General features: G+C 50.2%; 1 protein-coding gene across 2 annotated transcripts in view; it reads right to left on the bottom strand.

Annotated features, from left to right (window-relative positions):
• SLCO2B1 (solute carrier organic anion transporter family member 2B1) overlaps positions 1–26,382 on the bottom strand; it is a 56,082-nt gene that overhangs the window by 24,329 nt on the left and 5,371 nt on the right. Inside the window, exons 1-7 of one of the 2 annotated variants that reach the window (XM_012469657.3) lie at positions 22,227–22,316; positions 19,382–19,512; positions 18,094–18,231; positions 16,294–16,456; positions 13,222–13,455; positions 12,864–12,962; positions 9,723–9,913 (exon numbers count right to left, since the gene is read on the bottom strand). In XM_012469657.3, coding sequence (XP_012325080.2) covers positions 9,723–9,913; positions 12,864–12,962; positions 13,222–13,455; positions 16,294–16,456; positions 18,094–18,231; positions 19,382–19,462 — 906 coding nt within the window. In that variant the 5' untranslated portion in view covers positions 19,463–19,512; positions 22,227–22,316. Of the gene's footprint in view, positions 1–9,722; positions 9,914–12,863; positions 12,963–13,221; positions 13,456–16,293; positions 16,457–18,093; positions 18,232–19,381; positions 19,513–22,226; positions 22,317–26,382 lie in introns of those variants that run through there. The other variant, XM_012469656.2, reaches the window with a different exon arrangement.

Here is a 26,382-nt window from a genome sequence, read left to right as displayed (position 1 = left end):
GAGCTTGAGGCTGGCCCAGGCAACACAGTAAGACTCCATTTCTACAAAAATTTAAAAATTAGCTGGGCATGGTGGCATGTACCTGTGGTCTCAGCTATTCAAGAGGCTGAGGTGGAAGCATCGCTTGAGCCCAGGAGTCCAAGGCTACAATAAGCTATGATGGCACCACTGCACTCTCGCCTAGGTGACAGAGCAACAGCTTGCTCAAAACAACAACAGCTCATACTTTATCCACTAAGCCCCCTGAGTCAGACAGCCCTGATGCAGGACTAGAAGAATTTGGAGGCATCTTTGTGGTGTGATTTGAAGGAACCTGAAATCCTACCATGTCTTATTTTTTTGGGTAAGGCAGCCTGAATGGATTATTCATTTATACCTTAGAGCTGCACTGTCTAATACAGCAGCTACCTGTCACATATGCCTCTAAGCAATTGAAATATGGCCAGTTCAAACTGCGATGTGCTGTAGGCATAAAATGCACATTGCATTTTGAAGACTTAGTATGACCGAAAGGAAACTATTTCATCATTAATGTTTAATATTTATTATATGTTAAAATGAGAATATTTTAGATAAGATGGATTAGATAAAATATATTATTAAAATTAATTTCTTGTACTTTGGCATGTGGACAAAAAAAATAGAATTACATATGTGGTTCATATAACATTTCTTTTGAACATGCTGCCTTAAAGAGAATTAGTGCATCTCCTTGTTCCTGAGTCCTGTCTGAGCTCTGGAAGAGTGGTCTGAGAGGGGCGCCACAGTGGTGGGAGGGTCCTGGACGGCTGAGAGAGAGCGCTGGAGTGAGCACTGCCCCAGAGAGCAGGAGGAGAGCCCAGAAGCAGACTGATCACTTTCCAACATTTCTTATCACAAAGGGGCAGGGTAAGCAGAATCTTCTGAGTTCCTTGCCTGGGCTCCTTGTTCTCATAAAGAGTAAAAGCAATCACAGTGTCATCTGCTCCCATGTGTACATTCCTATTTAGCCTACACTGCACTTTTTTTTTTGAGACAGAGCCTTGCTATGTCCCCCAGGCTGGAGTGCAGTGGCGCAATCTCAGCTCACTGCAACCTCCACCTCCCAGGTTCAGGCAATTCTCCTGCCTCAGCCTCCTGAGTAGCTGAGACTACAATCACACGCCACCATGCCCAGCTAACCCAGGTTCTCTAGTCTCCCCGTCTCAGTCCTGTTTCCTGCTGTGAAAGAGCATGGAGTTTGGTACAGGAGGGGAGGGACAGACCTTCAGGGGCAGGGTGGTCAGGGGCGGCATCCAGGGAGAAGTGAAGTTTGGGTTTGGGTAGATAGAAAGGGAGAGCAGATTTGAAGCGGAGGCACGGTGGTAGAAGGAGACCGTCATAAGCAGTACATAGTGGGGACACCAACCTGACTACAGCAGTGCTTGTCTGGAACAGGGGCTGGGGCCAAAAGAGGGGCTGGAGCCAGACTTTGGTGGTTTGGAAGGCCGGGCTAAGAGATTTCAGCTATATTCTGTGGCTACTGGGAGCCCTAACTGTCCTTAGCTCCCGACCCTGTTTTCACCACAGATTTCTGCTGTTGCCCCTCATCTGTTTTGAGGACAGCTGAGTAATAGCGGGCTCAGAAACAGGAAACATTGTGCCTCTGCTCAGCACAGAGACGAGTGTGATCCATCTGGGCTGTGTTTGCCTGGGTCAGCAGCCCTGGGTGGAGAGGGCTCCTGGAACTTCCCCTCTGGAGGCTCTTTGCTGATTGCTGCAAGCCTGCGGGACACCGTGTGCTGTGTGTGGCTCAGCCCGTGGAAGGCCCTCCTGTCTGCTGGGCCTCCAGTGATCCAGGCACTATCCTTGGTGAGAGCTGATTTCCTATTAAGAGAGGGCTTTGTCCAGGTGCTAGGTTCCCTGACCCACAGAGCTCATGTGGACTCTGGGGTAATATGGAACCCTCGGCCAGCCTCGGGTCCCTTCACGTATCACCAAGGGAAGCAGCCACGGGGATGGGAGATCTGCTGAACTTCCTCCCACCCCATGAAAGTGAGTGTTTTTCAGCAAGAGCTGGGTTTGCATGAAGAATGAGACACACTCCTAGCTTTCTTTTTTCTTTTTTTGAGGCAGAGTCTTGCTCTGTTACCCAGGCTGGAGTGGGGCAATGACGTGATCTAGACCTCCTGCAACCTCCACCTCCCAGGTTCAAGCGAGTCTCCTGCCTCAGCCTCCCAAGTAGCTGGTATTACAGGTTTGCGCCACCATGCCTGGCTTTTTTTTTTTTTCTTGTATTTTTAGTAGAGACAGGGTTTCACCATGTTGGCCAGGCTGGTCTTGAACTCCTAGTCTTAGGTGATCCACCTGCCTCAGCCTCCCAAAGTGCTGGGATTACAGGCGTGAACCACCACGCCCAGGCCATGGCTTTCCTTTAATGAGATCCATGCCATTAGCCGTGCTTCTTTTCCCTTTGGCTACCAGAAACCTCAGAACCAAATAAATGGCTCAACTGTATCAACGGAATTAATCTTTATGGGTCCATCCATTTATGTTTTTCTCTCTCATTCTGAAAACGTTTTTCTCTTATTTATATTGTTCCTGCTCTTTAGCCTGGATTGATTGGTTTCACCATTTACTAGCCATGTGACCAGGTTACTTAATCGCTGTTACCCAAGTCCCTCCCATACAAAATGGGGATAATAACTATATCTACTTCACAGGTGGGTGATGGGGACTAAATGAGATAATCCATACAAAGGTCTTAGAACATTGCATGGTGCAAAGCAAGTAATAACTGTTAGCCTAATTCCTACTGTTTTGGTAGCACTGTACCTGTGTGTGGTGTGAGCTGTCTCAAACCTTTTATAAGCTATAGTGCAAGTAGGATATAGAAAAGCATATGGAAACACAGTGGGATATCATCTCACACCTGAATGTGTATAGAGATGATATATTATAATAGAATGGCTATTATAAAAAAGATGACCGATAACAAGTGCTGGTGAGGCTGTGGAGAAGAGGGCACGCTTGCACACTGTTGGTAGGGGTGTGTAAATTAGCACAGCCGTCGTGGAAAACAGTGTGGAGGCTCCTCAGAAAGTTAAAAATAGAAACTTGTGATCTAACCATCCACTACTGGGTGTATATCCAAAGGAAATGAAATCAATATATTAAAGAGAGAGACAGCGGAATTTATTATACATTTAAAAATAACTAAGACACTTTGGGAGGCTGAGGTGGGTGGATCCTCTGAGGTCAGGAGTTTGAGGCCAGCCTGGCCGACATGGCAAAACCCCATCTCTACTAAAAATACAAAAATTAGCCAGGCGTGGTAGTGAATCCCATAATCACAGCTACTCAGGCAGCTGAGACAGGAGAATTGCTTGAGTCCAAGAGACGGAGGTTGCAGTGAGCCGAAATCGCGCCACTGCACTCCAGCCTGGGTGACAGAGTGAGACTCCGTCTCAAAGAATAAATAAATAAATAAAAATAACTAAGAGAGGAACCAGAGCCAGGCATGGTGGCTCATGCCTATAATCCCAGCACTTTGGGGGCTGAGGCAGGAGAACTGAAACCAGGAGGTGGAAGTTGCAGTGGCAGAGACTGCGCCACTGCACTCCAGCCTGGGTGGCAGAGTGAGACTCTGTCTTAAAAGAAAAAAAAACCCAAAACAAAAAACTAAGAGGGTATGATTGGAACATTTGTAACACAAAGAAATGATACATTCTATTGATTGGTTGGTTATACACAGAAAAATAAATTTAAAAAATAAGAAATGATAAATTCTTTGTTATTTCTTGAGGTGTTGGATACCCTATTTACCCTGATATAATTATTACCCATTGCATGCCAGTTCAAAGTATCTCACGTAGGCTGGGCACAGTGGCTCATAGCTGTAATCCCAGCACTTTGGGAGGCCGAGGCAGGTGGATGACTTGAAGTCAGGAGTTCAATGGCTTGGCCAACATGGTGAAACCCCATCTCTACTAAAAATCCAAAAGTTAGCCGGGCATTGTGGTGTGTGCCTGTAATCCCAGCTACTCGGGAGGCTAAGGCAGGAGAACTGCTTGAACCCAGAAGGCAGAGGTTGCAGTGAGCCGAGATTGTGCCACTGCACTCCAGCCTGGGCAACAGAGCAAGATTCCATCTCAAAAAAAATAACAATTTTAAAAAGAAAATGAAAAAACACAAATTTTCAAATAAAAGAATATATTTAAATCAAAGAAAGGAGAGAGATCTGCGCTCCCACGCTTATTGCCGCACTATTCACATTAGCCAAGATATGGATTCAACCTGAGAGTCCATCGATGGATGAATAAATAAAGAAAATGTAGCATGCTGGGTGCAGTGGCTCACACCTGTAATTCCAGCACTTTGGGAGGCTGAGGTGGGCGGATCACCTAAGGTCAGAAGTTCGAGACCAGCCTGACTAATATGGTGAAACCCCATCTTTAAAAAATTAAAATTATAAAAATAAAAAGAAAAAGAAAATGTAGTATGTATAAACAATGGAATACTATTTGGCCTTAAAAAAGAAGGAAATCTTGTCATTGTGAAAACATGGATGATCCTGAGGACACCATGTTAAGTGAAATAAGCCAGGCACAGAAAAACAAAGACTGCATGACCTCACTTAGGCGTGGAATCTAAAAAAGCCAAACTCATAGAAGCAAAAAGTAGAAGGGCAGTTACCAGAGGCTGGACAAGTTGTTAGTCACCGGATACCAAATTTCAGTTAGACAGGAGAAATAAGTTCAGGCAATCTATTGTACATCATAAAGAGTATAGTTAATAACAATACGTTACATACTTGAAAATTGCCGAGGAAGTAGGTTTTAAGTGTTCTCACCACACACACACAAAGATAAGTAAGTGAGGTAAGGCACGTGTTAAACAGCTTGATTTATCCACTCCCCAATGCATACACAGATCAAAACATCATGTTCCACCATAAATACATACAATTTTTACTTGTCAATTGAAAAATGAAATTTAAAAAATGAAAAAGTTAAAAAACATGTAAAAAGGGAACACATGTAAGAAGGTTAGAAAAAAGGCACTTTTTCTATTACTTTTCCCCTGAAGAGTGGGTCTGCTTGGAGAGAGATGTCAAGAACCAGCACTTCTGTTTACTGCACCTGCGCTCTGGCACTGAACAGCCCACCTCACCACTTTGCCTCACTTCATTCCTACAAAGGCCCTGAGATGTAGATGTCATGGTTATACCCATCTTACAGATTTCAGCATTTGTAAGTATCAGAGCCAGGCTGGTATGGTGCGGCCACCACATTGCGTGGCAGACGTACCTGACAGTACTAGCTTCTTAAGCATACCCTGAGAATGACCCTATGATCTAAACAGAACCTGCATTTGGAGTTCTTTTTTTTTGAGACAGAGTCTTGCTTTGTCATTCAGGCTGTAGTGCAGTGGCGCCACCTTGGCTCACTGCAACCTCTGCCTCCCAGGTTCAAGCGATTCTCCTGTCTCAGCCTCCCTGTAGCTGGGATTACAGGTGCCCACCACCACGCTCAGCTAATTTTTATATTTTTAGTAGAGACAGGGTTTCAGCATTTGGCCAGGCTAGTCTCGAACTCCTGACCTCAAGTTATCTGCCTGCCTCGGCCTCCCAAACTGCTGAGATTACTGGTGTGAGCCACCGTTCCCAGCCTTGTTTGTAGTTTTGAGCTAAGAAATCTGGGAGTGGCCAATCCAGAGATTCATTCCTTGTTTATGAAGAACATCTGAACCCCTAGCTCATCCCGTGGAACACACGCTGTATAGAGGATCCAGGCCCTTTGTTTCGGGTTAAGTGAAAGTTGCCAGGTGGAGAGTGCCAAGTAAACATGCCATATAACTTGTATGCTTTTTCAAATGGTAGTGATTCCCTGTCCAGCCCACCACCACTGGACCACCTTGTATGTAAGTTCCCTCAATGAATTCCATGTCTTGTTTGCTGACTCCGGGTCTTTTCTTCAGCCCCTCGAGCATGGTGCCATCCCTACTGAAGTCAGCGGGGGTCCAGTATGGCGTGTGTCTAACCCCTGCCATGTCTAGCCCTGTCCGCAGGATGCCTCAGACACCAGGGAAGCTGCATGGTGCCTCTTGAGCCTGATCAGCACCTTTCATCTCCTCTTTAGCTTCAGTCTCCTCTCTGACAATGGCAGTACTGGACTAGCTCAGCTGGTGTTTAGGAACAGAACGCTTTTCCTAATTGAATCTTATTCTTTAGATTTAGTCTTTAGACAGGTATAAAAACAAAATAGTAGAACTATTCTGACTGAAGAGTGTGTGTGTGTGTGTGTGTGTGTGTGTGTGTGTGTGTGTGTGTGTGTAGGGGTGGAAGGCCCTTAGCCCTGCTCGGTGACACCCCTCCTCCTCCTTTCTATGGTGGTACCCTTGGTGTTCTGTGAGATTAAATTTGAAAAACCACTCAAGCAAATTGCCCCAGTGGGGCGGGGCCTCACGTCCTGATTTTTTTTTTTTTTTTTTTTTTGAGATGGAGTCTTGTTCTGTTGCCCAGGCTGGAGTACAATGGCATGATCTCGCCTCATTGCAACTTCCAATTCCTGGGTTCAAGCCTCAGCCTCCTGGGTAGCTTGGATTACAGGCACCTGCCACCATGCCTGGCTAATTTTTGTATTTTTAGTAGAGATAGGGTTTCTCCATGTTGGTCAAGTTGGTCTCGAACTCCCAACCTCAGGTGATCCGCGTGCCTCGGCCTCCCAAAGTGCTGGGATTACAGGTGTAAGCCACCATGCCCAGCCGAAGCCCTGATTTAAAGGAAGTTCTATGTGCACCAGGTCTGGGGCAGCCTTTCCTTGGCCCTCTGGGGCCAGGACCTGGCCATATACAAACAGGTACAAGGGCCTGTGGTGCTGCCCAACCTCTGGACATGTCTTTGACCCTCTATGGGCCAATCCCTCCATCTGTGAGATGCAGCGGGGTCTAGAGGCAGTGCCTGCAAGGAGGAGGCGCAGGGGGCCAGGAGGTCTGCAGCACCTCAGAACTCACAGAGGCTGCCATGGAGACACAAGTCCCAGGGGAATGGGGCCCTCCTGACTAGGCAATCCTGGTAGACCAGCCCGAAGTCCTGGGTTTTAATGACCATCACCACCTCACACTCCTGTCCCCCATCCCTGACCATTCTCCCAAAGAAGTACATGGAAGTTAATGACGGAGACAGTGGACATCACAGGCTTACAGACTCTTAGCCAAAATTGCAGCCATTTAGAAATGTGGATTTGGGGAGTCATGGAGCATTCGAGGCATAGACTTTTAGAATAATATAAGTAAGTATTTGAGAAGCTCTATTAGGAACACAGAATTTTAAAACCATGTAATTTTAAAATCCCAAACTCTCAGACACCCCATCAGTGGCCCTCGTGGGCCAGGCCAGCCAGCGTTAGTGCAAGCAGACCCGGCCAAGGCAGCCTCAGGGAGGCGGAGGAACAATTCATCCCACATCAATATTTATTGCCTGAGAGCTGCTGGAAGCAGATCATCATGTTCTCAGCCCTTGTTTCTTTTTAAAGAACCTCTCACCCCCTTCCTTCCCCACTCCCCATCCCCAATGTGCTGACAGAATGAATCCAGACAGCCAGACAGGTTCACAGCTGGGGAGCCAGGGTTTCAAAGCATCATAGAGACACAGCTCTTAAAATTCGAGTCTCTGAATCATAGCAGCTCTGACTCAAGGAATAGTGCATTCTCAGAATCTGAGGTACACAGGATATTGCTCCGGTAACCTGACCTCGGCATCTTAGACAGCAGCACAGAATGGGGAAGTGGCTTGCTGCTCAAGGTCACATGGCTGACATGTGACGGAGCGTGGCACAGTCTCCCACCCCTAAACTTTGCTTTTGTCACCTATTCCACCCATGGCTCAACTGGCATTCTTCTCTGTTCAAATTTAGGACCCAATTTGGAGATTACCTGTAACCAGCAATATAGCCTCTCTCTCTTTCCTCTAAGTTCATCACCCCCACTTCTAAGTTCTAGGAATTTCATCTTAACCAAACTTTGGCCTGAGCTAGGCAGAATCAGAAAGGCCCATCTGTGGTTCCAAACTGTCTTCTTCCCTTGAAACTGCTCATTCCCCGGCAGCTGCCTCCCCTTGCCTCTGAGCCAGCTGTACCCAATCCCAGCATCAGCCCAAATTATCACTGTCTTGGGGACATCTTATAGCAGGGCAGCTATGTGCAGTCCCCCGCCTGGGTAGCTCCCAGATGCACCCCTGTCCCCTCACTGCCAATGCACGGCGTCCACCTGGCCTGGAGCACCGTCACAGCTGTCTGATTTCTCTCCCCTTCCCACCCTCTCCAAACATATTCAAATGCATCAACCTGCCACAGAAATGCTCTTGCGGCAAAAATATGCAACAGGATTTTTATAAACTGTCCCTTTGAAATTAGAATTACTTAGCAACAAGTTACTTAATTTACGATTGTCTGTGATTTCTCAACAGCCACCTCCCATACTTGAGAAAAAGGAAATCTAATGCACATATTTTCAGAATGTAATGAAATGTGTTTGAGTATTAAAGAAAACTTAGTGAACCTGACATTACTTGCATGTAGTTAAACTTTTAGGCCTGGCGCAGTGGCTCACACCTATAATCCCAGCACTTTGGGAAGCCGAGGAAGGCAGGTCACCTGAGGTCAGGGGTTCAAGACCAGCTTGGCCAACATGGTAAAATGCTGTCTCTACTAAAAATACAAAATTAGCCAGGCCTGGTGGCTCATGCCCGTGATCCCAGCTTCTTGGGAGGCTGAGGCAGGAGAATCACCTGCACCTGGGAGTTGGAGATTGCGGTGAGCCGAGACGGTGCCGCTGTACTCAAGCCTGGGCAACGGAATGAGACTCCAGCTCAAAAAACAAACGTAAAAATAAATAAATAAATAAATTTAAAAAATTGTTTCTATGTTGTCATTTTCTTTTTGATTTAAAGCCAGTTTGTTGTTTTTCAGGCCTCGTGTTTTTGTGGATACCTGGAAAACTTGGAGGTCCAGGGCCTGGAATGGCCTGTGCTGCCCAGTGGCTCACATGATCCTGTCCTCTCCTACCAGCTTTGTGACCCTGGGCAAATCGCTCCCCTGGAGCATCAGACCAGTCGTGACTTGTCCGTGAGTCTGTGTCCTCCCCAGATTGTGCCTGCTGGAAGGGTGTAGGCCATGGACTGATCTTCAGGTCCAGGCTGGGGCCTGCACTCCGTGCATGTGTGTCCCCTTCACTGTCCCCGAAAGGGCCAGGTTTATTTCTACAGCTAAATCCTTCACCCAGGGTGTTTCTGTGCCTAGAATCTCTGTTCCTCTCTTCTTTCTGTGCTTCCACACATCCTTCAAAGTCCAGCTGAAATCCTTCCTCTTCAGGGAAGTCTTCCCAGATTGTCCCACCCCACCCACCCTTCTAATTCTTAACATTCCTATGGAAGATTCAGAATACAAAAACTTTAAGTGGTAAGCACAGAGGCCATATTGTAACGGTTAGCGTGACGGGCATGGGCTGAGAAAGGTGCGGGTTCTTATCCCAGCACTGCCCTTGCTGGCTCTGTGATCTTGGGTAAGTCACTTTCCAACACTGGCTCTGGGTCTCCTCAGCTGTGGAGAGGGCAGGTGATATCACTGTGCAAGGCTGTTGGTAAGATGCGATGGAGCCCAGGCAGGAAATACGATGCGCAGTGGGGATGAAGTGTAATGTTACAAAGGAGAATAAGTGGGTGAGACTGGAGCCTGCACCAGACAGGTGACGTGGAGGGGACTTACCTTTCCGGCAGGTGAGTCTGTGACTGCTAAGACCTTTCGCCGGAACTGAAGCTCATGCTTTTCCTTCGGCATTTCCTTGGGGAAGAAGAAGTAGGGGATGGCAGCCAGGGCCACTGTGCCGGCAGCGATGAGGAAGCCCAGCCACCAGGCACCCACCCATCGGGGGTCCTTTATGGTCAGGCTGATACCACCTGGAAGAGAAGAGCATAGTGATGTTAGGGTCAGGATGATGGGCTGTCACTTCTAAGCCACCATCCTGGGACTGGCCTCTGAGACATTAGGTGGCCCAGGCTGGGAGTCAGGAGACCTGAGTTCCAATCTCTGCTCTGCCAGGTGTGTCCTGTGTGACCCTGGGCAAGTCACTGGCCCTTTCAGAGCCTTGGTTTCTTCAACTACTAAGGCAGTGTAGTGCAGTGGTCAAGGCCATGGACACTGGTGGTGGACTGCTGGGTCTGAATTCCATTACTAACTCATAACCTTGGGCAAGCTACTTAACCTCTTGGTGCCTCAGTTTTTGTCCTTGATGAAATACAGATATTAGTAGCTTCCAAATCATAGGGCTGTTGTGAACATTATAGAAATTCACAGATGTGGCCGGGCGCACTGGCCCATGCCTGTAGTCCCAGCTACTCAAGAGGCTGAGGCTGGAGGATCGCTTGAGTCCAGGAGTTCTGGGCTGTAGTGTGCTATGCCGATCGGGTGTCCGCACTAAGTTCGGCATCAATATGGTGACCTCCCAGGAGCAAGGGACCATTAGGTTGCCTAAGGAGGGGTGAACTGGCCCAGGTCAAAAACGGAGCAGGTCAAAACTCCCGTGCTGATCAGTAGTGGGATCTCGCCTGTGAATAGCCACTGCACTCCAGCCTGGGCAACATAGCGAGGCACCGACTCTTAAAAAAAAAGAAATTTAAAAAGTAAATAAATAAAAATTAAAAAAAAATAAATTCATAGATGTGAAGCACTTAAAAGAGTATGTGCCACATGGGTACCTGCTCCTCCTCCTCCTCCTCTTCCTCTTTCTTATTACTATTGTGATTATTATTCTTAAATGATTGGTTAGGATTACAATTGTGTTTCTCAGACCTGCATGATGATTAATGTCCCCAGGGATGTTTGTCAAAAATACCTGGCCTTACCAAAGACCCACTTAGAATGACCACATAGTGGGGTGGGAAGGTGACCAAGGAATCTGTACCTTTAACAAGTTCCTCGGATGCTTTTGAGCCCCAACTAGGTTTAATTAGGACTAGATTATCCCTGATGTACCTCCTGGCTAGAACATGCAAAGCTCCCGTCATACTTCTTAACCCCAAGGCTGAGTTGCGTACATTCTCCTTCAATCTCCACAGCATCCGAAAATGCTTCATAAAAATACAAATGAGCTGGGTGCAGTGGCTCAAGCCTGTAATCCCAGTACTTTGGGAGGCTGAGGTGGAAGGATCATTTGAGGCCAGGAGTTCGAGACCACTCTGAGCAATATAGTGAGGCCCTGTCTCTACAAATAAATTAAAAAGTTAGCCAGGCGTGATGGTGTACACCTGTAGTCTCAGCTACTCGGGGGGCTGAGGCGGGAAGATTGCTTGAGCCCAGGCATCCAAGGCTGCACTGAGCTAGGACTGTGCCACTGCGTGAGGGGCAGAGTGAGACCCTGTCTCAAAACAAAAACAAGAAAAACCAAGTGCTCCTTGATACGCCAATCCCACATGCAGAGCTGGTTCCTCCCAGGCGGGGACGAGAGGACACAGTTGGCACTTAGCAAATGTACCTGTGAAGCCAGGGTTGGGTTTGGCTTTTGCACTGATTAGACTTGATTGTCTCCTTACTTGTTATCTTCCCTGCCTCCATGTCAGGCTGGTGAGAGCTCACACCTGCCCCTCTCCAACTCCTCCGCTTCTCTCATATCAGTCTGTGCCTGCAGCTGGCATGATCTGCCCACCCTGTGAAATCCCCCATGGAGAAGGGAGTTTCGAGGTGGCAGGCTGGTCCACAGAAATGTCACATCTGCCTGTGGAGACGCCCTGTTTGCCAGGACAATGTCAACAGAGTCAGAAAACACACCCCCTTGCAGGGAGCTGAGGTGTGTCTGGGAAATCTAGGGAACTCCTGATTCCCAGGGCTTTTCTTTCAGGGGAGGACGGGGTTGCAGCCACAACCCACACTCTGGACCCAGCCTTCCAAAAAAAAAAAAAAAAGGGCAGGGCTATCCCTAGTGGCTGCTGTCCAGAGCCACCCAGACCTGTTCTGGCTGGAGGCGCTCATGGGCATAAGCGGGGTAACAAGAAGCAGCATCTGCCTGTTCATTCAGCCACACACATGTCACCTGAGGCTCCCAGGATTGGCAGAAAGTCTGCAGGTGAGAATGACAGGAGGCAGGAGGTACATCTGGAGCTGCTTGGTGTGACAAGCTGGGAGCTCAGATGCCTCAGTGACACGCTCTAACAGGCATACCCTCTGGCTCTCCAACGGCTCCAGAGCCCCGGAAACCCCAACACCCCTCCCTCCTGGCCATCTTCAGACCTAGCGTGAGTTCCACTCCTTGGCCCACTCTGACCACTGCCTGAACCAGAGACCACTGTTTCCCAAATGGTGCCCCTGGCAGTTTCCTAGATTCTGAGCTGGTCAGAACTAGAAGGGTTCTTAGAGGTCACAGTAAATGTCCCACCTGAGAGAGGCCCAGGGTAAGACACTGAGTCCCCAAGGCCTGCTCCAAAGTTCTCTCCAGGGTGCACTGTCCTCTCTGCTTAACTCAAGTCTTATTTCCCACTAAAGATGGGGGCTCCCTACAGGTCAAGAGAGTACGCTCTTCCACCTGCCACAGAGGGCTCAGGGCCTGGGGGAGGTGGGGTATGGAACAGGGCGAAGACTCCTACTAATAGTAGTGACGGCAACCACGGCTCCTTATCTGATGGCGCTTTATAGTTTCTCTCCGCAGTCTCACTGGACTCTGATTGCAGCTTTGGGGGACAGACAGGACAGAGATTATCTCACAGATGAGAAAGCTGAGATTCAGAAAGGCTAAGAGGCTTGCCCAAGGTCAGTGGTGCTGGTAGGATTTGAACCAAGGTCCCCAGACTCGGTGTCTCCCATGAGAGCGGCTGTCAGTTAGCTAGTGTCTAGCAAACATGTGCTCTCGAGACTCACCTTCCGGCATCCGGTTAATGTCCACATAAAGGCGCAGCATGAGGCTGCCCAGCCCAAAGGCCAGGCCTGGCCCCATCATGGTCACTGCAAACAGGATCCCTACAACACAAAGCTGGGGTTAGGACCCTCTGGCCCTGGCTTCCCTCCACAAACTAGTGCCTGCCCAGTCTCTGATGGGCAAGAACACTCTGTCTCCCCTGGTCAGGCATGGGGAACTCTCTGGGGCTTCCCTGGACCTTTACTGGCCAGATGGGGAAGGGGGCAGGGACTCCATCTCCAGCCCCAACCCTGGGTCTCTCTTCCTCCTAGCTGGGCCTGGCCTGACCCTCAGAGGCCAAGGGATGGGACCAGTCCTCACCGAGGTAGAGGGGCGAGTTGCTGTGGTGGGCAAAGTCATCGATGTAGGAGATGCCAAAGGGCTGAATGGGCACCCCGCCCACGCCCAGCAGGGTCTGTGCCACGAACATGATCCCCACCAAACCCAGATGCTGGGCTTCCGTGGAGCTCGAGCAGTTGCCGTTGGAGGGAGCCGGGGCTGGAGCTGAGGCTGTGGGCAGGCACAGGGAAGCCTCAAAGTCCTGTGGCGTATTTTCTGAGAGATGACGATGACAAGTATTACGATAGCTAAGACTTCAATAGCACTTACCCAGGGAAGGCACTGTTCTAAGCGCTGCGTGTAGAAATCATTTGAGTCCCACAACAAACCTGAGGGGTGAGTGCTGTTGTTATGCCTGCTTCACAGGGGAGGAAACTGATACTCAGACAGCAACTAGTAAGGGGCCAGGGCCAGGACTGGAATCCAGGAGGTCTGGCTTCAGAGTCTATGCTCTTAAACTGCCCTCCGCCACCTTTCCGAGCAGAGGCATTTGCAAGTGCCAAGGCAATGACCGCCTCTGGGTGGGGCGGGGTGGTCAAAGGGGGAGAAGTTTGAACTGAGTCTGGAAGAATAAACACAATTTTCCAGAAAGAGAGGGAGGGGAGGGGTGTTCCAGGGAGAGGTCACAGTACAGGGCAAAACCCAGGGACTTGAAAGGGCACCGTGCTGGGAGAATCAGAAGCTCAGAATGGCTAGACCATAAAATGTGAGGGCAAGGCCAGGGCTGAAGGCAGGGTGGGGCAGGATGGGGCAGCTGGGGCTGGATGGTGGAGGGCTCTGGGGCCCTTGGCATTCACTTTGGGGAGGGTTCCGTGTCAGCTTGGGACACAGATGCAGAGTACAGAAAAGAATTTCTTAATTTAGCACCCTACATTTGTTCCTGGAGCTCACCAATATTTGGTGAGCAAACTTGAGGAGACCCTCACACTATTATTATCCCAAATGTGGCTGTAGAATCAGCCTTCTCTCTGCAGCCCTCCATTTATAGAGCTGGGACTCTGAGCTGTGTCAACCCAGTCCGGAGAGCCACTCCCTTGGGCTGCAAAGAGCCATGTGAACCAAGGTCAAGAACCTGAAAGAAGCCTTCCATGGAGGCTGCCTGGGACTTGCTGTGTGACTTTGACAGAGGCCCTTACACACTCTGGATCTTGGTTCTTTCATCTTTCAAATGAAAGAAAGAACAAAGTTCTCCAGATAGGGAATTCAGAAGCAGAATCAATAATTCAGCAGTTCAGAGCAGCAGCTAAGGCAGGGCTACCTGGGCGTGTCCTTGGGGAAGTTCCTCCCCCTCTGAGTCTTGGTTTCCTCACTTGTGAGGGAGTGATGATAACCCCTGCCTCCTGAGACTGTGAACATTAAGAGTGGTGGGTGGTGAGTGTGCCCGGGCATGGGGCCTACTAGACGTTAGATGCAACAATTATTACAGAGGTCGTGTCTGCCTTCACTATCCCTGTGTCCCCAGTGCCTGCAGAGGGCCTGGCACAGAACACAGCTTCATCAATATTGGATAAAGAATGAGAGAATGGAATAGGCTTGAGCATCAGATCAGGAGGGGGACTTGGAGATCCCCGAGTCTCTCCCACTCTTTGGGCTGATGTAAAGGTGGAGGCTCAGACAGGAGAAGGGCTTTGCTTGAAGATTCAGGGGCACCTATTGCGGAGGAGGGTTGTATGGTAGTGAGGATGAAGAACGTTTGTGACCCTGCACAGGAAAAGCTCTGTAAAGTGAAAATTCTGTACAAAGAAATGTCAGGAAGTATTAGTTTTCGGTATTCCAAGGAGTTCTCTTGACAAATTTCCACACAGGCCTAGAGAACCGCTCTGCATTCTTCAGGCACGCGCTGGGCTTTCCCACTTCCCTGCCTCTGCACCATGCCCTCCCCTCCACCTGCAGCTCCCACCTCTCTCTAAGCTGTAGCTCAAGTGCCACATCCTCCAGCCCCTCCAGCTCCCTCCAGCTGCCAGGGTCCTTCCCCTATTCAGGACTCTAATGGGCCCCTCTGGCCACCTCCCAAGGTGCTGGGCGCTCTACCTTGTAGTAGAGTTGCCTGTGCTCACTGCACCCCACTGGGTCATGTCTGCCTCATCTTCCCTCCCCTCTCCCAGGCCTCTGGTCTGATACAGAGTGAGACTTCAGGGGTGTGAGCTGGTGGGAGGGTGAGGGAGGAAGGCTGCTCTCTGACAGTCCTCCTACCCTGGGAAGCCTTCTTCCACACCAGGCTGGGGTGTGGGCTCCTCCCACCCCTGTGCTTCCCTCCTCACACAACTGAAACACTGTCTCCTCTCCCAGACTGGAAGCTCCCTAGCGTACAAGGGACTGATTCCCCCGAGAGGCTCAGGCACGAAGCAGGCAGCATTAAGAGTTTGTTGGGTATCCCACTGAATGGATGAATGGATAAACAGATGAGTGGGTGGATGGATCGATGGGTGGATAGATGATGGATGAATGGATGGATGGGTGGGTGAGTGGGTAGGAGAGGGAAGGAATAGAGAGTGATCAGGTTGTTAGGGTCATTCTCTGAGACAGGCATCCATTTGTCACGTAGGCTCTCAACAAAATCCCACTGGGCTGAACACGGCTTCATCATTCCTGTCCAGAATTCTTTCATTTTTTTAATTTGTTCATTCACTCATTGATTCTTTCTTTTGCCAATGTCTTTTGTAAGGATTAAATGCCTGACTACACATTGAGTGCTTAGAGCAGTGTCTGGTGCATAGTAAGTGGTGTATGACACTATTATTATTACACAGGCAATTCCTGAGGGTCGACTGAATGCCAGGCCCTCAAAGTAGGCTGCGTTGTAAATTCACCCCCACCTAAAACCCACAGTGACATACAAGCAGGCCCTCACCGCTCTGTTCTGGGCCTACTTCCTACCTCACTCCCCAGGCCTGCCAGAGACCCACTGGGGCTGGGGCCTGGGGAGCCAGCTAGGGTTGGGGACCCGGGAGGCTGGGGTGCATGCTGCCCGATGAAGGTGCCTGTGGGTGGGCCCCAGCACAGAGCAATGCAGAGGCTCATGTCCCACTCCTGCCCAGCCCCTTCTGCTCTTACCGGGGCTGGTGTCGTCGTAGCGGTACGGCTCCGAGATGAAGTGCGGGAGAGTCATGAGCAGGCCCGCCAGGGACACAAGGATGGCCCCACAGCCAATCAACCGGGGCCGGTGCACCCGGCTGCCAAAATAGCTCACAAACACAATCAAGGCTGTGTTCCCCACCTGCAAAGGGACAAGGTGACCCATTAAAGTGGAGCAGTGCCCAGGGCTGGGGGCCTGCACCATCCTTGTCTCTATCTCCAACTTCAGTATGCCCATCTGAATAATGGACTGAATAAAACTCATCTGGGTCCCTCCCCTAGGTCCTCCTTGGAAGGGCCACACCGCCCCCTTACGGGAGAGAAATGAGGGCAGAGTGGAGAAAGCCAGGAGTTCAATTCTATTTCTGAACACAGATTGGACCCCATGTTAGAATATGGAGGAGGATGGGCCATTGAATGAAGAGATTTCGAGTTTCAGGAATGTCATAAACGAGAAAAGCAAAATCTAAAGCCAGGTCAAGGCTTGGATTTTTTTATTTTTCAGACGGAGTTTCGCTCTTGTTTCCCAGGTGGGAGTGCAATGGCGTGATCTCGGCTCACGGCAACCTCCGCCTCCCGGGTTCGAGCAATTCTCCTGCCTCAGCCTCCCAAGTAGCTGAGATTACAGACATGCACCACCATACTTGGCTAATTTTTGCATTTTTAGTAGAGACGGGATTTCATCATGTTGGCCAGGCTGGTCTGGAACTCCTGACCTCATGTGATCCACCCATCTCAGCCTCCCAAAGTGCTGGGATTAAAGGTGTGAGACACCACACCCGGCCTAAGGCTTGAAATTTTGGCCTTAGGATCACAATCCTGTGATGTGAGTTCTGGAGGGGATTTCAGAGCTGGCAGGGCAGGGGCAGTCTCTGCCACCATGAGCAGGGGGTGCATTGGCTCTGCCGCTTATTCGTTGGTGACCATGGGTGAGCCCCAGACCCTGCTCACTGGGGGAATGGGGCAGTATCAGCAGGGGAGCCCAGGGATGGCTGACCCTGGAAAGGACAGCCATACTCCACAGTGGCTGTATCCATAGATAGGGCCCTGAGGCCCAGAGACAGGGAGTGACTTGCCCAAGGTCCCAGAGCAAGGTCAGACTTTCCCTCCCACCTCGGAGTGGGGTGCTGAGGATGGCCTTGGGTTGTGAGGAATATAACACATTACCCAGCAGGGAGGATTTCATGAGAATCTGCCCAGGAAAGAAAAATGACTTTCTTCAGGGGAAGAACATCTGGTGGGGGAAGGACTGAAGGACTGGGGCACAGCTGGACTCTGATCTCCAAATCCACCCAGAGCAGTTCATTTGCTCCTCCCTGCTTAGCTGCGGGCCCCACAGGCCTGTGAAGGACAGACGCTGTGCCGTGGTATCCCTCCCCGCACCACCCCAAGGCCCAGAGGTTCTGCTCTTGATGCTATTTAAGCCTCTCTCCCTACTGTTGAAGTGGCTGTCTTTGATTCCTTCCTGGGACAGGCAATAGCTGGGTGCCTGAAAAGGCAAAGGATGCAAAGGGAGAGCAGGTAGATATGGGGACCCTGGCTAGCTCTGAAATATCCCAGGACCCAATCCAGTAGAGATTCCCAAGGGGAGACGGCCAGGTCCAGGTCCTAGAAGACAACTGCAAGTGCTCGTGGGTTTCAGGCAAGCGCTGGGACAGGGGTTGCCTGAGGACACTGGGAGGGGAAGGCCTTAAGGTGGGTAGTGGGAGGGGAGGCTGGTGGAAGGTGGGGGGCAAGTCTCCCTCACTGTCTACCCCTGTGACTGGGCGAGGCCTGTACCTCGTTGAAGGAAGCCAGCAGCCCAGACGTCCGGCTGGAGAGGCCGAAGCGCTTCTCCACTGTGGAAATGGAGCTCTTGAGGTATCCAGAGATCATAAGCTGCGCCAGCTGCAGCACGCTGTGGCACAGGACGAACAGCTGTGGGGGGACCCAGAGGCAGGCAGAGGAGGGCGGTGCAGGGGGAGGCAAAGAAGGGGAGGGAGGCAGAGAGCAGCAAGGAATAGAGATGGGGAAACAGAGTCACGGAAAGAGACAGAGGGCGGGAGAGTGACCAACAGGAGAAGAGAAACAGAGAGACCAAAGGAGACAGAGAGAGCAGGAGGGAGGGGATAGAGAGAGAGAAAGGGAAGAAAGGCCAGAGGAGGTGGGGGCAGAGAGAGGTGGTTACTGGTGTAGCTCACAGCTTGTCACACAGGACTGAAAACTAGAAAAGCTGCCCTGGGTACCCTCTGGGGGCCTGGGGAATACCGGAGACACCAGATCAAGAGTAGGGTCTTCCTGTGGCCAGGAATGGTGGGAGCCCCTCTGACTCTCAGCCCTCCGGCTGGGCTCGACTTTCCTCCCTGTTGCGCCATCCTGCCCCTTTCTCAGGGAAGCTATCCCACATTCACCCAGATCTTTCTCCAGCCCACCCCACTAGTCCTCTCCCAGAGTGGCACTGTGAGGCCACCTGCACACACCGAACCCCACCCCAAACATCCCAGCCCGCCTGGAGTCTTCTCCTTTAAACTCTGAGAGAATTCCTAAGGGAAGAAAAACCTTCAAAGGATTAAAAAAATAGAGTATTTATGCCAGAGCTTAATATGCTCACTCTGTTCTGAATCTCAGTTTCCTCATCTGTACAATGAGGACAATAGCCCCCGAGTTCCCAGGGATGTTGTGAGAACTAAATAAGGTCAGGTGTGAGTGGAACCTGACCCAGGGCCTGGTACCCAGTGAGTTCTAGTGGATGTTGGATGTTCACAGCTGCCCTTGGTGGAGCCGGGACTCCCAGTATTCACATAGGATCAGGATCACCAGCGCACTTCTCTCTCTGGAAAAGTGGGAAACGAGGGATCTCATCCTGCACTCCAACAAGAGCACCCCTTTCCTCTCTGGGAGGAGAGAACATGAACTGGCCACGTTCCATGTGCCCGAAACCCAGCCGAGGGCTTGATCCTCACAACCACCCATTCTATAGATGAGGAAACTGAGGCTCAGAGAAAAGCTTGCTTGGCATTACACAGCCAGTACTTGGCAGAATCTGTTTTTCTGGACTCGGAGGCCCCCGCCAGGCCCTGAGAGGTACCTTGATGCTGTGGAACATGCTTGGCTGCACGTCCTGAGGGTCTGGGCTGGCTTTGCCTCCAGGTGCGTTTTCTGTGCCCATGGTGGCCTTGGTTTCCTTGTCTGGTACCTGGGGTCCCTCACTCGCTGGCCCTGAGGGACAGACAACCAGGAAAGGAGAATAGATAGAATCTCAGAGAATGGCCCTAACCTGATCAGATAGCCCTAGACTTCAGAACCAAGGTCTTTCAGAGGAATGGGCCTTAGTGGTTAATGAGAATCGGAGGATCAAATCACCTTCAGCCTTCCTCATTCTGAGGTCACAATGCTGGAAGGGACTTTCCTAAAAGGGTGTGTGTCCTTGTGCTTTTACTGGCCCGATACCTACTGGGACCACCTATTTCACACTTCACTCTGCTCCCAGCAAAACTTCCCTTTTAGGGAGAAGCTGCTGACCTCTTCACACAACAAACCTGCAGGCAATGGCCCCCCGCAGTAGGTTGAGCCAGGCAGACTCTCAGTCTGCCTTGGGTTATGAGACAGCCCGTGCTCTTGGAGGCTGAGTCTGTCTGGCTCAGTCTAGGATCAGAAGTCTGGGGCCAGGTGCAGGGTCAACCTAGGTCCATAGTCAGGGAATAAAGGATTTTCCGGGGTATATTGGAGTAGATTCCAACCCTTTCACAGGGAATCCCTGTGCATGTCATCACAGACCAGCCCAATCCCCAAATCACACCATTAGACATGTTGCTGGTCAGGGCAGAAAGGGAACTCCAAGCTCATCCCTTTTAACACTGGGTGATAACTGAAGAGCAGAGTGTCTCGGACCCTTGGCCTCCTTTACGCATGTTGTCTTTCCTCACGTGGTAACTATGGTAACTGTCAGTATCCCACTCACTGCAATGAGAGGAAAGCTGAGCCCCTTCAGAGGCGTCTCCCAGGGTCTGCTGAGCTCAGTCTCAGTGGGGAGCCTGGAAGTCCAACCGTGAGACTCTACCCCTCCATTTAGTCTGAAACCACCTGCTCCTCCTGGCAGCCCAGGCCTCCTTGGCCCGCCTCCCCTCCTGTGGCTCCACTTCCGGCCGGAAGCCTCATTGTTTCACGTCCCTCTCACCACCTGCAGGAGTTTCCTCTCACTCCACATGCTCTTTCTGGAGCCTGAACATTGATTTCAGGTTCCCTCTGACCTAGGGGACTCTCACGATATCTCCAGGCCTGAAAGACAAACTCAGGGATGGGCTACAGACGCCCTGAACCACCACAGGTGAAATTTTTGTGCTCCTCTTACAAGGTACCTGGGAGCCTGAGGATTTTTTAAATTGAGATGTAATTCATAGCCATAAAATCCACCCTTTTAAAAGTGCACAATCCAGTGGGTTTTCCTACATTTACAAAGCTGTACAACTATCTCCACTATCTAATTCCAGAATATTTTCATCCCCCCAATACAAAGTCCCTTACCCATCTGCTGTCACCCCCATTCCGCCTTCTCCCCTGGCAAACACTCATCTACTTTTTGTCTCTATGGATTTGCCTGTTCTGAACATTTCATATACATGAAGTCACACAATATGTGGCCTTTTGTGACTGGCTTCTTTCACTTAGCATAATGTTTGCAAGTTTCAGGTATTAGAAACATTCATGTACGAATTTTTACGTAGACATACATTTTCAGTTCTCTTGGGTGTACGCCTAGGAGCAGAATTGCTGGGTCATACGTTCATATAAAATAATTCTATGTTTAACTATGCGAGGAACTGCCAAACCATTTTCCACAGTGGCAGCACCATTTTACACTCCCTCCAGCAATGTTCCAATTTCCCTCCATCTTTGCTCATACTTTTATTGTCTGTCTTTTCGATTATAGCCGTCTTCATAGGGTAGAGGTGGTATCTCAGTGTGGTTTTGGTCTGCATTTCCCTAATGACTGATGATGTTGAGCATCTTTCCATGTGCTTATTGGCCATGTGTATATCTTGCTTTGGAGAAATGTCCATAAAACAGGTGGAGGAATTTGGCTGAGGAAATGGAAGTGCGTGTGGCCGGGGAGGAGTCCCTCTGAGAGGTATAAACACTCAGAGGAAGCAAGGAGCTATTGAAACAAAGCTGGCATCTGACAGGAGGAGATGGGAAATTGGCCTAGGGAAGGGGAGTGTCATGGGACACTCTGTGGGAGTCACTTTAAAGGCAAAGAGGAAGTAAGGCGGTTCAAAGCAAAGGCTCCCAGAGGAGGCAGAGGGGACCATTTCTGAGCCTCAGCTCCCCTCATCAGCAGCAGTGGGTTACCTGCTGTCATCTGGGCTCCGTGCCACAGGCTTTCTGTGCACTGGCCCATGAACCCTCTCCACAGCTCTGTCCCTTTGCTGTCTTATTATCTCTGTGCTTCTGATAAGGACACCCAGGCTCAGAGGAGCTAGCTTTGCTGGTTAGCATTGGTCCCACGACTCAAGACCAGGTAGGTGTTAAACTCAACGTCACTCAATGCTTCTCGTACGAGTTTGACGAGGGGAAGAAGCACAGTGCTTTTCTCTGTCTTGGTCCAGCCAAACCTAGCCCTGTCACCTCGTAGGTAGCAGTGCCAAGTCACCAAGGGGCCAAGCTAATCAGATGAGAGAGCGGGAGCTGAGGCTGGGAGCAGAAGTCCCTGACCTGGAGCCCCAGCTCTGAAGGAAACCCAAGGAACGGATCGGGGAGAGGGGTGGAAGACCTGTGGGCCAGCTCAGCACGTGAGGCCCCCAGCTCCAGGCCAGACTCTGGACCCTCCACTTCACTTTCTGGGTATACTGGAGGCATCGTCCTGTGCCCCAACCTGTCTAGCCCCAGTTCCAGCCCCCCACCCTCTCACCTGCCCACTCCTGGAGCCTACTCACCTGCCTCAGGTGAGCTCCCACTCCAGCCTCACCTCTGGCTCTCCCTGAAGCTTCAATCTCAGCCTCTTCTGCTAAGGCTCAAAGCCTTTCTGGGATTACTTTATCTTTTAGAGATATGGCTGTTTATAGAGGGCAAAGTCCACAGCCTGAGCCTCTGGGCAAGGGAGGGAAGCACTGGCCACGTCCCTCCGGGCTCTGAGAGGAGCATGCATCATGTACTGGGTGGTCAGTCGGTCACTGAATGGGGCTTGTCAGAAAGGCTGTCCATCCCCTCCAAACCCTTCCTATGTGCTGGTGCCTCTGCTGATGTGTGACAGCAAACCCTCGCCTCCTTGACTTAGGGCAGAACTCCCCTTGGAAGAAGGGTCACGTCCAAGGCCGTGTGTCCCCCTCATGTGGAAGGGCACTGAGGCCCTGCCCTGTTCCATGGGGCCTTTGTCAGGGGCCAGCCCTGACAGGAGGGAAAAACCATGGGGCTGAACCTGGGCTGGGCTGGAGGGGGCCTGTGGGAATGAGGGGACCGGGGGCAGGGAGCCAGGCCCTAGTTTTAAAAACCCAGTCCCTCTCTCCAAGGTGGACAGCTAGGCTTTGGGGTCCCAGGTAGGCCAGGTGGCTCCACGGCCTAGGGACCCACAGCCCAAGCTGGCCGGCAGTGGGTCTGTGTGCCCGCCTGTCGGTCGGTCACTTGGTTGGTCACTCATACAGGTATACCATGTCCACCTGCTGGTAAGCCAGCCAGCCAGCCAGCCACTATCTTTCAGGAGAACTGTCTGTTCAGGCTGTCAGTCAGCCACCTGCCTGCAGCTGCCTCATAAGACAGACAGACAAGTTCCTGAAAGTCTGTCAGCCAGAGACTCCCGCTTCAAGGCTGCCCTTCATGGGCAGAGTAAGCATTCTTCACACCACCTGAGTCTGGGTGATGAGGAACAAAATTTCAGAGACCAGCCTGACTGCAAGGACCACCTTCCTTTACCTGTTCTCTTTGGGAAAGGCCTAGGATTCTGCCTCCTTTGGCCACCTCCCGGCTGCAAAGGGCAGGTCTCAGGGAAATGGAAGGCTAAGAACAGGCTTTCAGGCCTCAGACATGGGTTGGACTCCCAGCTGTGTTACAAGCCCACTGTGTGAGCCTGGGCATATCCCTTGATCTTTCTGAGCCTCAGTTTCCCCATTTGTAAGGCGAAGACAACAGCATCTACTGATGGAATTCTGGACACACTACTCCTCAAATATGGCACCTTGGCCACATTTGAGAAAACAGTAGAAGCAGGTCCTAAAACCTAGGATAGTCATTCCACTCTGACCTCCCGCCTTTCACACTGATGCAGGTCATAAGACACTCATTTAAGAGTTACTCTCTTTCTGCCTGGAGATAAGAAACAGCCCTAACTTTGAAGACTCAAGGACACAGAGAAGAATTTGAACAAACAGGCCTTGCAAACTTCCCCCAAGTTTATCACATTAGATCAAACCCCCTGTGCAATACATCTTGACAACTATATACTTCTTCATCAAACTTGGCGTAAAAAGTCACAAGTTTTGACATTTTAGGCTAGATGATTAAAAAATAATAAACCAGCCTGGGCAACATGGTGAAACCCCATCTCTACTACAAATGCAAAAAATCAGCCAGGTGTGGTGGTGCATGCCTGTAATCCCAGCTACTCGGGAGGTTGAGGTGAGAGGATCACCTGAGCCCAGGAGGCAGAGGTTGCAGTGAACCAAGATCCTGCCACTGCATTCCAACTGGGGTGACAGAGTGAGACTCTGTCTCAAAAATTAATTAATTAATTAATTAAATTTAATTTAAAATAATAAAAACTAAAAAATGTAAGAATACATAAGTTTTCCTGTTTCTTTGGGCCTTCCTTTCTGAAGGCTCCTGTGTCATGTAAAACTTACATTAAATAAATTTGGGCCAGGCGTGGTGGCTCATGCCTGTAATTCCAACACTTTGGGAGGCCAAGGCAGGAGAATTACCAAGCCCAAGAATTCCAGACCAGCCTGGGTGACATGGCAAGATCCCATCTCTATGTAAGAATAATAATAAAGTAAATTAAATTTTAAAAAGCCAAATAAATTTGTATGCTTTTCACCCATTAGGCTGTCTTTTGTTATAGGGACCTCAGGCACCAGCCTAGCAAAGAGCGAAGACAAGAAATCTCTTTTCCTCTGTAAGACCTCAAAGAGGTAAGGCCTCTAGGGCAGCTGGCCCAGTGCCTGGCATATAGGTGGCCCTGCCAAGGACCATTGCTCTCCCCTTTCCTGATAAATATTCAAGCACATCCATGGCAATTGGGCCCAGCTGGACCCATCCCCTCCAACACACACCTGGTCTTCCTCCAAGTAAACCCCTTCATCCTGACATTGCCATTTATCCATCCCTGGATCATCTCTCTCCCTGTCTTATTCAAACCCTAACCAACCACAGGGCCCAAGGAACTGGACCCCTTCTCTCCAGGCACACTCACTGGCTAGGAGGTGGGAATACAGACTTGAAGCCTCCAGCTGCAATGCAGGGGCAGTAATATCTCCTTCCCAATGCAGAAAGCATCTACTGAGGATGAAAACCATCTACCCCCACATTCAGCCTGAGCGCTAAAAACCCCAAACTGCACCTTACTGTCTACATTCACATGATGGTGTTTGCTATTTCACTGTCTTCATTAGCAATTTTTTTCCTCTTCCTAGACTGTCCGTCCAAAGCAAATGGTTTGATTGTGCTTTAGAGGAACTTCCTGAAAGATGGATCAGCCCTTCAAGGGAAGAGGCTGTGGCTCTCAGATTCTTTGACTCTCTCCCCACAAAATCCTCACCTTACTGTTTCCACCAATCCAAAACCATTGAACTGAGATTCTTACCCATCTTCATCTCCATCTTTGTCTTGAATAGGGGCTGGGTAAAATAAGGCTGAGACCTGCTGGGTTGCATTCCCAAACACTTAGGCGTTCTAGGTCACAGAATGAGATAGGAGGTCCGCACAAAGTACAAGTCATAATGATCCTGCTGATAAAATTTCTTGCAGTAGAGAGGCCAGCTAAATCCCACCAATACCAAGATGGCGATGAGAGTGACCTCTGGTCATCCTCACCGCTACACTCCCACCAGCACCATGACAGTTTACAAATGCAGTGGTAATGTCAGGAAGTTACCCGATTTGGCCTAAAAAGGGGAGGCATGAATAATCCACCCCTTGTTTAGCATATCAAGAAATAACCATAAAAATGGGCAACCAGCAGCCCTCGGGAATGCTCTGCCTATGGAGTAGCCATTTTTTATTCCTTTACTTTCCTAATAAACTTGCTTTTACTTTACAGATCACTCTGAATTCTTTCTTGCACGAGATCCAAGAGCTCTCTCTTGAGGGTCAAGATCCAGACCCCTTTCTGGTAACACCAGCGGCAGATGCTAGGCAATCCATTCCTCAAGATAATGGCAGACACCCACTCCCAGAGGTGTTGGGGTGGAATGCTGCCAGTCTCAAGGCCATGAACCCCTGCCTTGGGCCCTTCCTACCTCCTAAGTTGTCTGGGGTTCCCTGGGCCTATAGATCCCCCTGCCAAGCTCCTGCAGCCCAGCTCCGGTCTCATCTGTCCTCCATAAAACTCCCCTCCCAGGCCAGTTTCTCCTGGCCACTCTCTTGCATTGCTTGTGTCTCCCTCTTTTCTGCCTGACCAGGCAATAAACTCCCCCAGGGCAGAGGTCATCCTGTTCTCCCCCAGTCCTGGTGGATCATGTTAGCTCCCTGCTGAAACCCTCTGGGTGAGAAGACTTTGGATTCAAATATTTGTTTTGTCATATTGTAGCTGTGGGACCTAGGACCGCTGATTTAGCCTCTCTAAGTCTGTTTTCCTCTCTGCAAGTGAGTGAGCAGAGTTTATCCGCTGGGTGTCTATCTCCCAGTGTTTTTGTTAGGATTAAAGGCAAATGTCCTATGCCTGGTATACTGTGGTGCTCAACAATGGTTAGCCCCCGCCAACTCCCAGCTCCATCTGCAAACCGTGAGTACAGGCTCAGCCCCAAGGAGATCAAGGCTACTGGAAGCCACTGCCATCCCCTGTACCCACTCCTAGTGAGCAGTATTCCCTGGCTCCAATAGATTCTTGCCATACCCTAAATGTTCTTTTCCACCTTGAAGGCTTTGTACAAGCTGTACTCT

The sequence above is a fragment of the Aotus nancymaae genome, unplaced genomic scaffold, assembly GCF_030222135.1.
Source record: "Aotus nancymaae isolate 86718 unplaced genomic scaffold, 86718_ANA_hifiasm-v0.15.2.pri h1tg000059l, whole genome shotgun sequence".
Lineage (NCBI taxonomy): Eukaryota > Metazoa > Chordata > Mammalia > Primates > Aotidae > Aotus > Aotus nancymaae.
The sequence above is the reverse complement of the archived record's forward strand: the minus strand, read 5'-3'. Positions and strand labels throughout refer to the sequence as shown.